This window comes from Hydractinia symbiolongicarpus, chromosome 8 (assembly GCF_029227915.1).
Source record: "Hydractinia symbiolongicarpus strain clone_291-10 chromosome 8, HSymV2.1, whole genome shotgun sequence".
NCBI lineage: Eukaryota > Metazoa > Cnidaria > Hydrozoa > Anthoathecata > Hydractiniidae > Hydractinia > Hydractinia symbiolongicarpus.
This window is the reverse complement of record NC_079882.1, coordinates 4,217,748-4,234,902: the sequence shown is the minus strand read 5'-3', so window position 1 is coordinate 4,234,902 and position 17,155 is coordinate 4,217,748. Positions and strand designations below refer to the sequence as shown.

Genomic DNA, 17,155 nt, shown 5'->3' with positions numbered 1-17,155 from the left:
AATGCCGTCCGAGAAATAGGTGGATGTCCAGAGAAAGTGAGGAGTGATTGTGGTACTGAAAATGTAACTCTAGCTACTATTCAATGTTATTTGCGGCGTAATCACGGTCATGAGAACGCAGGTACAAAGTCACATATGTACGGTCCTTCACACAGTAATCAACGGATTGAGGGATGGTGGTCATTTCTTCACCGAAATAGAAGCCCTTTTATGATAGATTTTTTTAAAGAAATGGTTAATGATGGATTATATAATCCTGCTAATGAGCTAGAGTTATATTGCTTCCAGTACAGTTTTGGCTCCGTGTTACAGAATGATCTTGACGAGGTAACAGAACATTGGAATTCCCACCTCATTCGGAAGTCCAGGTATGACACGGTTTCTGGTATTCCTGAAGAATTGTTTCATTTCCCAGAAAAATTTGAAGGGGAGAGTCGTCCGAAATTATGTGATAGTGATGATTTGGATGAAATGGATGAAATGGATGAAATGGATGAACTCATCTCCGGTGACGATCAAGAAAATGAGGACGAGAATAATTACTATGAATACTTCAACTACTTGATTGATTTGCTGGGAATGTCGCAACCTGAGAACTTCCACTCGGCCAAACATTTGTATACCGTCATGTTATCACATGCGGTAAAATAAAGATTAACTCTCTTTGTTTTACTTCTTTTTTAGAGTTAAATAATTGCATATTCGCCCATGTCGAATCCCTATTGACACTTTCTCCAGTAATAACTACTAGGAAGTTTGAAGGAGCGAAAAAAAGTTTTTCCGTTAAAGTCTGTTTTCCAATAGGTAGCGAAGCGATGGTTTATTTTGAAACTCTGTATTCTGATTGATCAGCGTCCTGAATCTGCGGCGCAAAAGTAAAAAAACTTGTTCGCCTGGGTGGGGCTGTGTGCACTGGGTGAAAAGGGGCAAGTCTCTAACTCTGTAATTTTGCTAAAATAACTAATTTCTTATTAATCCACCTACCAAATACCAATTCGGTTGTATTTTCCAAAGATTATAGAGATGAGGTCTTGTACCTCGTTACCAAGCCTTTTTACGCCTTGCAGTCATAGCTTTTCGCTGTGTTCTTGTGGTCGATACAAGATATAAAATGCCCTGGAAACGAGGTTAGGATCATGTGAAATAGATTTTCACTATTTTGAAAAAGATTTTCACTATTTTGAAAAATATTTTCACCATTTTGAAATAGATTTTCACTTATTTCGGGAAAGATTTTTGCACCTATCAGCTTCCGTAGTAAAGGACGTACTAAGAGGGGCTCCTGCCTGTTTTGGCAACGACTTCATTTAGCACCTGAAAGTAATTTTTTCCTTATTCACGGCCTCTGTAAACTCCCAACCTATTTCATAACCAGCGCAAATTTTAGAGGATCAACAATACAAACAGCATATTTAACTTAACATGTAAAAATATATAAAGAAACAAAAAGCTTTCAGAAAACAAAGACAGACTTATCAACGTCAACGTTACACAACTTTCAAAATGGCCGTAATAACACTGCTCTCTGCTTTACACATCCCTTTGTCGTGGCTGCAAAATCTCGGATTGGTTTTTCAAAAAAATCAGGCGTTGCAATTGAATGCTACACGCGGGAGAATAAAACAAAGTCGGTAAATATATATCGCATTTGGTATTTTGTGCAGATATAAGAATTTCGTGATTAATTAACAGGACGCGCTTTTCGCGGACAAACAGGCAAAATACCGCTATTATTAAAAAGACTAACGATATTATACATCTATTGGTTTTTCGGTCAGTTGCTCATAAAGTTGATCTTGTTAACTCACCATATGATTTTTTAACAATAGCCAATAATAATTACATTATTTAGAACTATTTTCAGCTTTTGTACTCTGATCCTAACTTCAATGGAATATCAAATCTACGGAGACTTTTTAAATGAGATAAATTTTATACTTATGCCTTTTTGGAACATCCTTGTTCCATGTAAATATCAGTTTTGACTTTTAATTTGGAATTCTTCCATATCTGTTAAAAAAGTATTTTTTCTTTTTCCTAATGATACGTTATATTACTGACATGCCTTCTACAGAATTTCAGCCTAAGAGCCTTTGCCGATAAAAAGTTATGACCTGTGAAATTTTAACTACAAACAATGGAATAATTTTATCGTAAACGGCTCTAATCTTTAATGTGATATAGCTTCTCTACGGCAGCAGCTTCTTCAGTCGGACAAAAATCATTGGAATTTAAATTTTTATGCATCTAAGAGATTTATTTGGTTTAAGAACTAATCAAGCTATAACTATTGAAATACTGCCCCGAAAAAAAGAGATAGAATTTACACTTTTGCATGGTCTGAAATAAAAACACACGTAATGTCTTTGGATTGATTGGCCTGCTTTAGCGCTTTTGATGCGTCATTTTCAGGGAGGACACTTGTTTCTACTGCTGTACGGATAAGTACATAACAGTAAAGCCCGGTAAATTTATAGTATAATGCCTTGCCTCAGATTGGCATTTTTTAGGACTTGTGATATGTAATTTCGCGGGGGGTATTAGTCCAAAATTCTTTTCTATTGGTTATCGTTGGGCATAGAACACTACCGCCTGTTCAATATATTGTACAAAAACGTCTCCTTGTTTAGCCTGCAATAGGGCCGCTAATATGTCTTTTTGCAAAAGGCTATTTGAGCAAAATATCGTTTCTGTTTGTGTATGGATGTGTATCCAACCTCAAACTTTGTCTACTTTATAAAAACAGGTTTCCGTAAATGGCAGTTATGCGAAATATTGTGGAATATTACGTTGGTTATGGCCGATTGACAGAAAAAATATGTAGTTTTTATGAAGCAACAGAGATTATTATGAAGGTATTATGCAGTATTATACGATATTACGTTGGTATGGCCATGGACGGAAAATGTATGTCTTTTTTATGAATTATGAAGGTATTATGCAGTATATGCGATATTACGTTGGTTATGGATTATTGACAGAAAAATTATGTATTTTTTATGGAACGACAGAGAGTATTATGAAGGCATTATGCAGTATTATGCGATATTACGTTGGTATGGCCATCGACAGAAAATTTATGTATCTTTTATGAATTATGAAGGTATTATGCAGTATTATGCAGTATTATGCGATATTTCGTTGGTTATGGATTATTAACAGAAAAAATATGTATTTTTTATGGAGCGATAGAGAGTATTATGAAGGCATTATGCAGTATTATGCGATATTACGTTGGTATAGCCATCGACAGAAAATTTATGTACTTTTTATGAATTATGAAGGTATTATGCAGTATTATGGCAGTATTATGCGATATTACGTTGATATGGCCATCGACTGAAAAAATATGTATCTTTTATGGATTATGCAGTATTATGCGATATTACGTTGGTATGGCCATCGACAGAAAATTCATGCACTTTTTATGAATTATGAAGGTATTATGCAGTATTATGCGATATTACGTTGGTTATGGATTATTGACAGAAAAAATATATATTTTTTATGGAACGATAGAGAGTATTATGAAGGCATTATGCAGTATTATGCGATATTACGTTGGTATGGCCATCGACAGAAAAAATATGTATTTGTTACGTAGCGACAGAGAGTATTATGAAGGTATTATGCAGTATTATGCGATATTACGTTGGTATGGCCATCGACAGAAAATTTATGTGTTTTTTATGAATTATGAAGGTATTATGCAGTGTTATGCAGTATTATGCGATATTACGTTGGTTATGGATTATTACAGAAAAAATATGTATTTGTTACGCAGCGACAGAGAGTATTATGAAGGTATTATGCAGTATTATGCGATATTACGTTGGTATGGCCATCAACAGAAAAATTATGTATCTTTTATGGATTATGAAGGTATTATGCAGTATTATGCGATATTACGTTGGTTATGGATTATTGACAGAAAAAATATATATTTTTTATGGAACGATAGAGAGTATTATGAAGGCATTATGCAGTATTATGCGATATTACGTTGGTATGGCCATCGACAGAAAAAATATGTATTTGTTACGTAGCAACAGAGAGTATTATGAAGGTATTATGCAGTATTATGCGATATTACGTTGGTATGGCCATCGACAGAAAATTTATGTGTTTTTTATGAATTATGAAGGTATTATGCAGTATTATGCAGTATTATGCGATATTACGTTGGTTATGGATTATTAACAGAAAAAATATGTATTTGTTACGCAGCGACAGAGAGTATTATGAAGGTATTATGCAGTATTATGCGATATTACGTTGGTATGGCCATCAACAGAAAAATTATGTATCTTTTATGGATTATGAAGGTATTATGCAGTATTATGCGATATTACGTTGGTATGACCATCGACAGAAAAAATATGTATTTGTTATATCGAGAGGATGTCGGATAATGCGGTTTTATTTGTCGGGTCCATTTGGTTGGAGAAGTATGACTGAACGTCTGTCGGACTTTTAATATCGAGAAAGTATGAAGGTGCTAGTTATGTTTTAGGTCGTGTGTCGGGACCACTTAGCCCGGTGCTAAATGAAGTCATTGCCCCTGTTTTTGGTTCAGATATGTGCTGACTTCAAAAGATGGTAGGCCAGCTGCGTATTGTGTTATAAAATGTGGACAGTATCTGTTTTTATCATTTTTCTATTTTTTTGCGGTATTTTTTTAATATTATTTGGGGAAGCAAGTACATTATAAATAGCTTTCTTCTATATATGAGATAAGTTGTTTCCTTGAACAGTCGAGGAAGAAAAAGTGACAATTTAGCCTGGTTTTTAGCTCTAGCTCTATATAGCTATATCTGTTCTGCCCGGATAATGAACATTGGCCTGAATAAGTGGGGAAGCTTGCCCCGGTTAAGAACAGGGCAGTAATTACATAATCAGGGCAACATAGTCAGGACAGGTCGACTTATTACTCAAAAAATATTATTTGGCACTTATAAAAGGAACATAATGGCAGGCCAGTTTATATACGATATTGTAATATTATTTCTCACTTATTATAGAACGCACATAATCAGGAAAGGCTGGCTTATGTATGACAGTCGAATATTATTCAAGTTTTATTGAACAAATATAATGACGAGGGTGCCGATAAGCCGCATACGCCGTAAAAAGTGCGGGCATTTTCGGACGAGTTTGGCGTTTTGCCCGAAAACCCCTGAATAGACCCGAACAATGCCCGAAAAAAAGAAAAACAAACACTAATGATTCAAAAAACTATAAAAATTAAAATAAACTTACTATGTGGTAGCAAAGTTCTTAAAAGAACTGTTTTTGATAGTTTAAAATAAGATTTACTTTATAAATAACTTATACATAAACTTCATAACTCCTTTATCTTCAAGCGCCTTCTTCCAACTATCGTCCGCATGGTATGTTACAAGGAATTGCATTTCGGGAATGTTCCGGGCAAGTTCGGGAAAGTGCGGGCGGTTTCCGTGCGACAACCGCCAATTTAATTCGAAAAGTCGCCCAAGCTCGCCCTTATATATGCAGGCATTTGCGGCTTATCAGCACCCTCTTATATAATGGGGCCAACCGCGTTTATATCATTCGTCATCAACTCTAACTAGCGAATAGCCCTGGTGGCAAAGTTGTTGTTGCTTTCAAATGAAACGAAATTTTGGGGCAAATACTAAATTTTGGGATTCGCAAATTTAATAAGTTTCACCAAACTTAATTCCTGCAAAAGGATAATTTAGGTTCCATGAAATTTAGTTACTTCAAAGTATATTATGCTGAAATGTATTTACTACAAGAGTAGTTTATACTAAGAATTACGTGGAGACTTTTTTCTTTCGCCATGTCTAGTTTTTAGGGGTGTTCTATCTGCCAGAGAATGTTTAATTTGCAAAAGTTCGAAGAAAAAGCCAAACACAGCCTGCGTGGCCAGCCATTATATCAGCGTTCATAATCCGGTCACCGCGAACTACCAGTGCAAAAAAAACATAATTGGACCATGCATACATAATCCGGCTGTCCTGGTTGTAAACAGGCCGTTTGCGCAATCTGTGCAGCTAAGTTAGCTAAGTAGAAAAGCTAGCTATATAGTGGTGGCTAAGTAGAGAGGCAAGCCACTATAAACAGGATAAACTTATCTAATATGATAGATGTAGCTATAATAACTAAAATTTACCCACTTTTTTATATCAACTAAACCGCCCGCACTTTTCCGAACTCTCCCGGAACATTCCTGAAATGTTTATTTATTTATTTAAGTTATTTATAAAGTAAATTTTATCAAAAACCATCAAAAACAGTTTTTTTAAGAAGTTCGCTAACAAATAGTAAGTTTATTTGAATTTTTACAGTTTTTTTGAATCATATTAGTGTCTGTTTTTTTTTGGGGGGGCATTGTTCAGGCCTATGCGGGTTTTTTCGGGCGAATACTTGATTTTTTTTAAAACGCCGAACTCGCCCGATAATGCCCGCACTTTTTACGGAGTATGCGGTTTATCAGCACCCTCGTTCTGGTGGAGGGCCCCACCACACTGCTGGTGACATAAAAGCATAAAAAGTATAGCGTATGGATGACTTGCTATCTTGAAAATTTTTTTTTTGGAGGCAAAATAAAGCAATTCAGTTGGCTAATAATTCTTTTTAGAAGATCTGATTGGTTAAAAAACTATTTGCCTGCCAAAAAAGAATGTAAACTAAGCTTTAGCTAGTCATCTATACCGCCCTTATTTATTATCACCACCATCTTAATATTATCACCACCAGAAAGAAAATATCTGATATATTAGCGAATGCTTCGTCTCTATAGAATGTTCTTTTGGTAAAAACAGATGCACATCAGATGCAACTCTCCTTGTGTTTTCCTTAAATCGGATGGTCTAATATTAAGAGCACGATTCTAGTTAACGTTCCCACTACAATTAAAGGTGATCAACAGTAAAATCATACTACTAAAGATCACCAAAGTTGTTTCATCGACAAAATTCAATCTGAGGGAGTTAAATACATTTGTTCAAAGTTGATGCTTATGGAAAGTGTTGTTGTAAGATATTTTAAGTCTCTGTAACATTTACTTCAGCGTGGTTGAATACTTCTACAAAAAAGAGAAATGTATTTGAAAGAATGCATTTTTTTAGAAAAAAAAACAAATCAAATATTTTGAAAGAAAGAAATTGGCAGAAAATGATAACCAATGTGAACTTTCACGATCAAATTAGTTACGGTCAGTCAGCTTGCCCCCTAAAATGTTGCTGAAAAAAGTAGACCCAGGACCTTCTTACCAGGACTCAGAACCCTGTACAAGGGCTTTCCTACTGACCTTGCACTGATTTAAAACTCAGCTTTTTTCTCCAGTCAAACATATTTCCCCCGTCATACGTACTTCCCCATTAATATTTTGTACATTTATAACACAAAGTGATAATCGTTTTCAGCAAATTAATGCTATTATTAAATAGATATATGATCCTATCAAAGAGAGTGAACACACGGACACTTGATGACAGAAAATATTAAAATTTTCTGTTACCGAAATGTGATTTTATAATTTATGCACCATAATTAAATCGAAATCTATAAATACAAATAACTTGAACGTACAGAGCTTTTTTTTTCAAGCCCAGCAACATAAGTTTATCATCGTTTTTCACTGTAAGATTCGTTTAAAAAAATATTTGGTGGTAATTTAAATCATTATGACACTTAAGAAAATAATTAATAATTTTTAGATTAAAAATAATAATGAGTGAAACAACAGTAGAACCTGGATCATATGGCTTACATGATACTATGAGAAAAGGGTATGAATTTTCCTTGTCTCTTTTATTAGTTCAATATTTAGCCAATAATTAATGGTTAATGTAATGTGCAGTGTGTGTATAAAAGAAATTATATATATGTTACAGGACGATTTCTATGTGTCATCAACGCTCTAGATACACAAGCATCCCTGTCACTGTTATCATATAAGATTTTGTCCAGGGAAAAAATGTGCAGTGTGTGTATAAAAGAAATTATATATATGTTACAGGATTTGTGATAAATTAAGGAATTATGATTATTAACCAGTTATGATGCATAATAAACAACCCTAACCTAATGTACCTTGGGAATAAGAAAAATTTTAAATTAATCATATTCCCTGTAACAAGCATAGTACAGAGGGCAATTTGTAATAACTTGTGATTAAAAGTTCATAAAAGATTGAGTCCGTATGATGAGTAAAATTTCCCTTAATATAATTAGGACTGATATTTACCCTTTGTGATGTAATTGCGAGTTCATACCAATGATTTTTAAATTATTGGTTAAAAAAACTAAAATTTTGCTTTTCAGGCTTGATGCTTCTGATTTTCAGGCTTTTTTAAACACAACCTAAACATTACAATTATATCAAAGGGTGTTTAAATAATAAAGAATTTTTTAGTAAATATAGTTTCTACAATTCGGTTTTAAATATCGTGGTATATAGATGTTGCTAATATGCAGTCTGTATAGAGCGCCATTTTAAAAATAACCCACTGTCATTCTATTAAAGTAAAAATTTGTAATCTTCATAGCAAATTTTATTTTTAGGTTTAATCACGCCTTATCAAATGTGACAGTGAATCACCCTGTAGAGTATTCAGAAAAGATGGTATGTAAGTTTAAACCAGATTTCTCTTCAGAAATTAAAACTATAAACTTTTTTCCTTATATTTATTTCATGTTTATAAAATTAATATCTTTTCTGTAGTATTTTGTGAATGCTGAAAAAAAAGAGCTGTCAGCAGTAAGAACAGCACATGGACTTCATATGCCAGTGAAGCTGAGAATGGAGAAAGCTGTTGCTGCCAAGGTAAAATTTCCTTAATTCTTGCTGTTTTTTATTATCTTACCAAACTTATTGTGGTTTTGCTAGCATCCTTTGTATCCTTTGATAAAATTTTAAATCTTGGCAGTGATTGATTAAGTCCTCTAAGATTTTCTTAAATCTAAAAAGTAACTTTCAAATCTATTTTATGTACTTCAACCTGTTTGGAGTAATAATATCTATACACCACTCTATTTCACTTGTTGAAATTGCACCTGGAACAATGACTCCTCCTTAAAATCATTTGAAATCCTTTTAAAATTGAATCTCCTGTAACGTAAACTCTGGCAGATACTAGTACTAAAAATTATATTCTTATTTTGATATTTGTTGATTGGTCACCATAAAGTAGAGTAAGTTTTGTCAAGTCAAAAATACAACCAAAGCGAAAATTACCCACTGGCTTTCTTCTCAATATTTAAGTGCTAATCCTCGTATTACTTCAGGATACTTTTGTTGAAATTTTTATTTTAATCCTTTTTTTTATATAAACTATTGATTTTTCTCACTTCGCCTCAAACATTTTTTATAGCTATTTAGGGTGCTTAAAAGAGGCTGAAGAACTAGAGCAATTTGTATATTTTCACCTGCTGAGAATAGCGAACTTTCCCGCTTTGTTTTATGCAGCTTAAACGAACATAAAGTGTTCATTTTTAAATTCTTTCACTTTAATTTAAAAGTTTTAAAAGTTTAAAAAAGACACGTAAAAAAATTAGAAATGTGTTGTTTTTGCGAATTTAATGGCAATACTGACACTCATTTGTAACACATTAAACTATACACTTTCTAATTCAATTTACACATCACATGGCATATTTATATTTCGTTTTGGAAGCATAAAAATTAATAAATTAGAAAAATATGTTGCAAAACTTTGTAAGCTCAAGTTTCATAAAAAAAAAAAAACGTCGAAAAATTTTTTCCCAATGTAAATCACATTTTTTGTTAACACATCGTCATTCACCTCAATAATCGCTAAATACTCACATGAATTAGAAGGGATGCTATGGTTTGTGTTACTGACAATCTATTCATTTTAAATCATTTAAAATATTATAGTATTATGATAAGAAGTGTGTTTTGTTTTTTACACCATGTCTTAGATTCACAGACTACCTGGACTGCCAAGTTCGAATTTAGCTCTGCGTACACTGATGGGAATTAATGATATGATCGGCCCGGAAGATATATTTAATGGTATTATTTATCATTTTTAGTTCTTGAATATATTATTTCTGACTAGTTTATGCACGCCCCTTCGTTTTCATAGAAAAAAGGATTATCAATAATTTCTTATTATGTCAGGAAAATGTTTAAAATGTAGGTTGTAATGGTCAATCAGAACTATTCTTATTTTTCAAAATATTTGCAAGATTTTCAGAAATGTTCACAAAGGATTGCATTATTTTGACACTCGTTCTATCAATTTGCAAGTAAGTATTTAGAATCTTTACGATAATCAAAAGTTCCAATAAGCATTTTAGTCAAAAAATTTCAAGGAAAAAAGACTGGTGACCCTGTTCTTTCTTTGTCGAGAACCTTGGACTTCACACGGGGTAAAAACAATGAACAATTGAAGTTGTCGCATAAAGTTAACATTTCAAAACCTAACTCAGGGTGATTCTATTTTAGAATTGTGTGCTAAAAAGAAAAATTTATAACTATGCGTGTTATCTTTTTTTAGATACACCGGAACAAATGGACTATTTAGATCTCAAGTTGTAACTTTAAAATATCCCTTTTTAGTCTTGTTTATATTTAACGAAATATTACTTCGATACTACTCAAATATATTTATTGTTATTCTGTGGTAGTGTGGATTCAAATATCTTTAATGGCTTTGTCACATGCGCCATCTTTGTTTTAGTTTATTTATAAACCTCTTAAAAACTTTGATTTTGTCAAAAAAAATATTTGGTTATTTGTAGAACATGCGTATGTTCCGATAACACAGGAAGTGGGACAAAACAAAAAAAAAGCAAGCAAACGAACAGCAAAAGTCTGGGAACGAGCTTTGCAGTAAAATTGGGAACGAGCTTTGCAATAAAATTAACACTCCTTTTTATTTTTAGATATGTTTTAAAAAATTTCTTAATATTTGACCAGATCTGAAGAACTTTGTAAATTTAGACCAAAAAACATGAAAAGCAAAAGTAAGAACCTACAGCATCAAAATCTTTGTTGCTGTGCTTTAAAATATAAAGTAGTTCCAATGTAAGAAATTGTGAGTAAACTTTACTTCTGAATTTTCCAATTTATACAACTTCATGCAACGTCGAGTGAAATTTTCAAATAATTTCAAATATTTTAAGAAACATTTTGATACATTACTGAAACCCACGAATATAGATCTCTCTCCATTATATACTTGAGCATGTCGATAAAGATGTCGTTGAACATTTTGTGAGATTCATGTTTTGATTGACGAACTCTCCTTGGCAAAATTACGAAATTTGTTAAGAAACTTTTTCCAGTAACATGACCTCAGCATTCAAGAAACCTACCTCTTAGCCCTTTTACATGTTTTTTTTATGAAAACAACAACGCGCATGCGCGATTTTTAAGTAATTCCTCAAATTTTAAAAATTTAGCATTGATGATTTCATTTAAAAATAAATATATTAAAAAATGTGTTTTTTAAACGAGAAAGATGTATTAATTTTTTGATGGCGTTCTTTCTGGCATTGTTTACCCAATGAAAACTAATAAACAACATAAAGAGCGATTTCAGCGCAGTGATCTTCGACCACCTGCCGACATGATCGAAAAGGTGTTAAAATATGCACCACAGGTGTTCACGTCTTTACACTGCTAAACATGGCTTCCTTCACGAAACACAAAAAGATCAAAACATCAAAGCTTTATAATTATGCAACCAGTAAACCAAATTACTTAGTTCCTTTATAAATTGTTTAAGATATAGACCGCTAATGGTTTTAAAATTGAAAATTTATACAACTCCTTCGAATTTAGACAAGCAAATAACTTTAATGTATTTTGTGAAGCCTAACAACGATCAAAACTATCACAGTCAGTCTTCTGAATGATACTCATGTTGTTTTTAGCAGCGTAATGCGACGCACCTTGTGAAGGTATAAACAGCAAGTGAGCTAGCTGGTGTTATTATCAGCTGCACACGAAATGAACCAATGAGAGTAGAGTATTTTGTTTAAATATTAAAATAAGAGTGTGTATATACAGAAAATGCTCGGCGTTCATTAAACATTCAGAAGAAAACGAGCGAAAGATTGAAAGGTTAAGTGGCCTACCGATTGTTCTGGTGAAACAAATCTCGTCTTAAATACCTTGGAGGAACTAAACTTTTGATTTAAATAAAGTGAAGTTGATGCGTAAGAAAGATGTACATACCGTATGGTCAAGAAGCTTTGATTCCATTGGAATGGACGAAGCAAATCGCCATCGCTATTATGGCTGTGATAGGAGTAAGTGTTGCCATTAACCTGTCAGCAATTTGGTGCATTTACAACAGAAGAAATATGCGAAGCTCGAGTACCGCCATTATGGTTGCCAATCTAGCCTGTGTGGACATCCTGGTTACATTCAAGGATTTGCCTATGTTTTATCAGGTCAGTCTAACAGGCAAATGGGCTTTCGAAGAGAGCTGGTGTTCTACTTACGGTTTAACAAATGTAATCTTCATCATCGTTTCCGTATCGACACTCGTAACGATAACAACTGAACGATTTGCGAAATTAAAGGAATTAGCCATGCCGAAATTGTATAATCAAACGGCCGGCCAACGACCCGTTGTTCTTGGTTATGTGATTGCTCATACGACGTTGTCGTACAGTTTATCGCTTTTGTGGAGTAAATACGTGTTCGTGACTCGAAAAGCATTTTGTCGTGTGGAATGGCCACCTCGTCGAGGTTTCAGCTTGACATTTTTATCATCTTTTATTTTTATTGTGCCAGTATCATTCCTTATTTACAACTTGCTTTTCAAAAATGTCTTTAAAGAGGAAAACGGCTCAGAAAAATCCAACCCTGACTGCGCTTCTGATGACATTGGAAAAATGTATGAAGCAAAAGCACAGCACCAGCTTCATATTACAGCGTGCATATTTCTTTTATCTTGGACTCCGTATGTGGCAGAGAGCGTTATATCTGGTTATATGCCAGTAACTCCTTTGGCTGGAATCATAACTGCTTGCATACCGCTTCTCACAACTTCATTGCTGCCGTTTATTTACGTTCATTTTTTCCGCATCGAGCCTGTAGCAATCACACCGCCTAAATACTCCGATGTTATTGTTCAATGAGTAGAACCTGTAGGGATGATACCTAACTTCTATCAAGAACCAAGTAATGGCGTTTTAACTGCTAATTAAAAAAGAAAATGTTACAGACAGTATTATAAAGGAAGATTAATCTTCGTTTCAAAATTGCGAAAAATATGCTTTATTTTTTTTTTTTGTAAATATTTATTATAGCATATACTTTGGGAAATGATATCAACATCGTTATTCGACTATCTCTCTTGATTTTCTTCAAAATTCTCCTGTCCAATTTGAAGGTAATAAATATGTTAGGTTTTTTTCTAGCTCTAGCTGTAACTAGTGTTGGCTAGCAACATATCAGTAAGCAAACAGATGCCTCTGGAAGCAAGATGTTTTGTTTCTGTTCAGAAGAACGGAAAAGATTTTTCGAATTTTTTGAGTTTTCGAAACTTGCGAACTTACTTTTGATATTGGGTGTTATTTTTTACAATATAACGAAAACTTGTTGCTTAAATAGAAATTCCTTTGTTCCATGTAGCTATGTTTTCAGTGTATAGGCGTACCCTTATAAGCCCATCTCCAGCACATAAACCCATCACCCGTGTGTAAGTATATCACCCGTGTATCAATTCACTATAAAGAAGCCCTATTTACTAGTATAAGGCTTCATTCGGATGTTCACGGTATGGCGGTATTGTTAAGTTCATGGTATGGCGGTATTGTTAGGTTCACGGTATGGCGGTATTGTTAAGTTCACGGTATGGCGGTATTGTTAAGTTCACGGTATGGCAGTATTGTTAAGTTCACGGTATGGCGGTATTGTTAAGTTCACGGTATAACAGCGTCCTTAGGTTCACGGTATGGCGGTATTATTAAGTACAGGGTATGGCGGTATATTTAAGATCACGGTATGATAAAAGATTCCCAGACTGTTGTAGATGCTCCTTTTGTTAGTGAAACCAGTTTAATAAACGAGTTTCTCTTCCTTTGCTGCTGCCATGGTTATACTATCGGTTGCAACAAAGCTAGAAGGAGTTTGATCTTGCAGTCGTAGAAGAAGAAGTAGAAAGGGGTTGTTATTGCAGTCGTGGAAGAAGAAGTAGAAGGGGTTTGTTATTGCAGTTGTAGAAGAAGAAGTAGAAAGGGGTTGTTATTGCAGTTGTGGAAAAAGAAGTAGAAGGAGTTTGATATTGCAGTCCCACTGGTCTTGAATGAAAAACAGTTTTTATACTGTTGAACCTTGTAAGTAATTGTTTAATAATTATATTATTTATAATTACAATAATAGTAATAATCAGCATTTATTATCAGCTAATCTGGGATATCATGAAGCAAAACTTTGCAAATTTCGGTGAAGTGTTAATTTCGGTGTTAATTCTATAAAGAACGTGTTATAACTGGTTTGGAACTGGCAGCTGCTCTGTGTCACAATGTCATGCGCTGATGCGCTGATCTACCCAAACCTTTTAACAAACAGGACTGACCTCATTAATACTCCGCCCAAGCTGATCTGAACCATATTATTGTTGGCTGCAGTTTTGCCATACGCTTATCATCTAGTAACAAGATTCAGTTTCTTTTTTTGCCTAATAGTTAATTTGGTTTCAACATTTAATCTTTGTGATTTTTTTTATCTTTTTTAAGGTTATGAATTGTGCTTCCATTTAAGTTTGATACGTTTTCTAACTGCAACCGTTTTGCCATGTGTAGATGTGCATATTTTGTTTTTTCCACAATAAGCGTTTTTTTAGTTACAGGTGCTACATTTACACAACTTTGCACACTTTGTAGTTCTCTTGCTGTCATGTGTTCTAGTGGATTTTGATAGGTAAGTATCTCCATCAGTCGACGGTTGTGGTTAGTTTGTATCGGCGAAAGTAACACAGTGGAGCAGGTCCACGCTCTTATGTTGTCATTGATTTGACATATTAACTCATCTTATGTAAACAAAGGATAAGTTACCTAGTTGTCGCAACGCATCAGTTAAGCATTACCATTATTTGTGCTTTCCAGTGTTCTTTTACATGGTATTGAACTCGCAGACTCCTCGCTTATTGATATGTCTCTCATTCTCTCATTCTCGAAGATTTAATGTGAAGCAGAGTAAAGGGAGCACTCCCCCACCTCACAAAGAATTTTGCAAATTTTTTTTATCCAGGTATTAACGATTATAACCAACAATAAGATTTATGAGACATAACTTGCATTGTTTTTACATCTTCTAAACTTTTAAATTTGCAAACATTTCTAAGCGTTAGCATGATGCCCAGACTCAACCTCGTCCCCAGGACTTGTTAGGCTTTTTATATCTGGACGGCCCGAGCAAGGTTTGTTTTTGGATTGAGTGTCCCTACACTCCAACGGAGGATTCAAAGTATCGTATGTAGAGAAATGATGTTGTGGGGTAAAGAGATGACTTAAGAAACAAGGACTTCATATGATGCACAGGTCTTGTTTCTTATACCGCTTTCTGTTCGGGCAGTACAATTGATCCATGATAGAATCAAAACAACTCAACCTGGCGTAAGCAGCCAGTCATTATGAAGGGTCTGTTTATAACGAAAGGGTGACCTCAATATAGTTCTTTCTCGATTTGTTTGTTGGCCATGCTTAAAAGGTTTGGTGATTAATTACAAACCAAGTGCGTTGATTAGTGAGGTTGATAAAGAGAGGGAATAAATGTGCTGTCTTGTTGCTAAAAAAGAGTAAGTCATGTGATTGCATGCGTAACTAAAATTGGTAGGTGAAGATCACCTGTAATGGCGAAATTTAAGTGGTTTAGAAAATCACTGGGCCTCGGTTAAGTAACGTAGTGTACAGTTTGCGAGTAGCAAATACTAAATAAAGCAAAGGGGGCCTGCTGGACACGTGGAACAATAATATAATATGTATTGTATAATAATATGTATTGTGTATAACACGTTAATTCGTTACAAATAGGATATAGGGTTGAGCACAAAATGGTGGTAATTGTTGTGATACATTTTATTTCATTCGTTAACAAGCAAGCTAAAGACCTATCCATACATCAATAAAAAAAAATTTAGAAAGTACTCTCGCGTCAAATGCGATAATGAATGGAAGAGTAAGCAAGCAGACGATCCTGTTTAAAAACGCTTTATTCCACAGTAAACAAGTTTGCGCAACTAAAATATCAAATGTTTTTAAGGGACAGTTTCATAAAAGACTTCATACTATCCACTAAGCACGCTGTATATCCATACACCAATGGAAATTATATTATGTCCCCGTGAAAACATATTAAAAGTTCTAACGCAAGCCAATCAGAGGAAAGTCGTTTACCATATCCTGAACATCTGGTAGGGTTCTATACCCATCCATATACCAATAGAAACAATCTTATAGAAAAATACTGTCCTGTGAAACGACACAACAAAAGTCTGAAAGCAGACCAATCAAAGGGAAGACGTTATACTATATGCTGACTAATTACTGAGGTTAGATACGCCTCCATACACCACTAGAATCAATATTGTGGAAAACATTCTCCCGCGAAATGACACATCAATGATTTGAAGAAAGATTAATCACAGGAAAGATTTTACAAACTAAGCCAGCACTGAGGCTGGATACCCATCCATATACTAATAAAAATGATATTCTGGACAATGGTACTTTAAAAGTTCTTAATCACACCAATCTGAGAGAAGACGTTATACGTTACAATAGAAACGATTTTCTGGGCAAATACCTTCCCGTGAAATTATATACCAAAGGTCGTTATGAAATTTTTCTTTGGCGAGCTATGAAGGTATCTCTTAATTCCTTGTTTGCTTATTGAGTAAAACTAAGTTTCGCAGACCTCCCCATCGTAGCTCGTACTATGTAATTATTAGTACAACCTTTTCCCTTGATGTCCTGATGACAGAAAACAGAGGGTCGAGGGTTGATAATATTAGCTGCGTTCACATACAATTGCGCATCTCTTAGCAATAAATATAAGGTCAACGTACAGAGAAATTACTTAGATAGTGATTTTATCACAGTTGTGCGACATAATATGCCATATTACGTTCGTTACGCCTATCTACAGGGGAAATAAGAATCTGTTATGTTAATAAAGAGTATT

General features: G+C 34.1%; 2 protein-coding genes across 2 annotated transcripts in view; both read left to right on the top strand.

Moving 5' to 3' along the window:
- LOC130655953 (proteasome maturation protein-like) overlaps positions 1-10,616 on the top strand; it is a 31,437-nt gene extending 20,821 nt beyond the window's left edge. Inside the window, exons 2-6 of the mRNA XM_057458777.1 lie at positions 7,703-7,775; positions 8,551-8,611; positions 8,711-8,812; positions 9,931-10,024; positions 10,512-10,616. Coding sequence (XP_057314760.1) covers positions 7,717-7,775; positions 8,551-8,611; positions 8,711-8,812; positions 9,931-10,024; positions 10,512-10,552 — 357 coding nt within the window. The 5' untranslated portion in view covers positions 7,703-7,716 and the 3' untranslated portion in view covers positions 10,553-10,616. The remainder of the gene's footprint in view (positions 1-7,702; positions 7,776-8,550; positions 8,612-8,710; positions 8,813-9,930; positions 10,025-10,511) is intronic.
- A 1,434-nt stretch (positions 10,617-12,050) lies between these two features.
- On the top strand, positions 12,051-13,319 carry LOC130655948 (rhodopsin, GQ-coupled-like). The gene has a single exon (XM_057458772.1). It carries the CDS (start codon positions 12,187-12,189, stop codon positions 13,105-13,107), a length of 921 nt encoding a protein of 306 aa, XP_057314755.1. The 5' UTR covers positions 12,051-12,186; the 3' UTR covers positions 13,108-13,319.
- Positions 13,320-17,155: the final 3,836 nt, after the last annotated feature.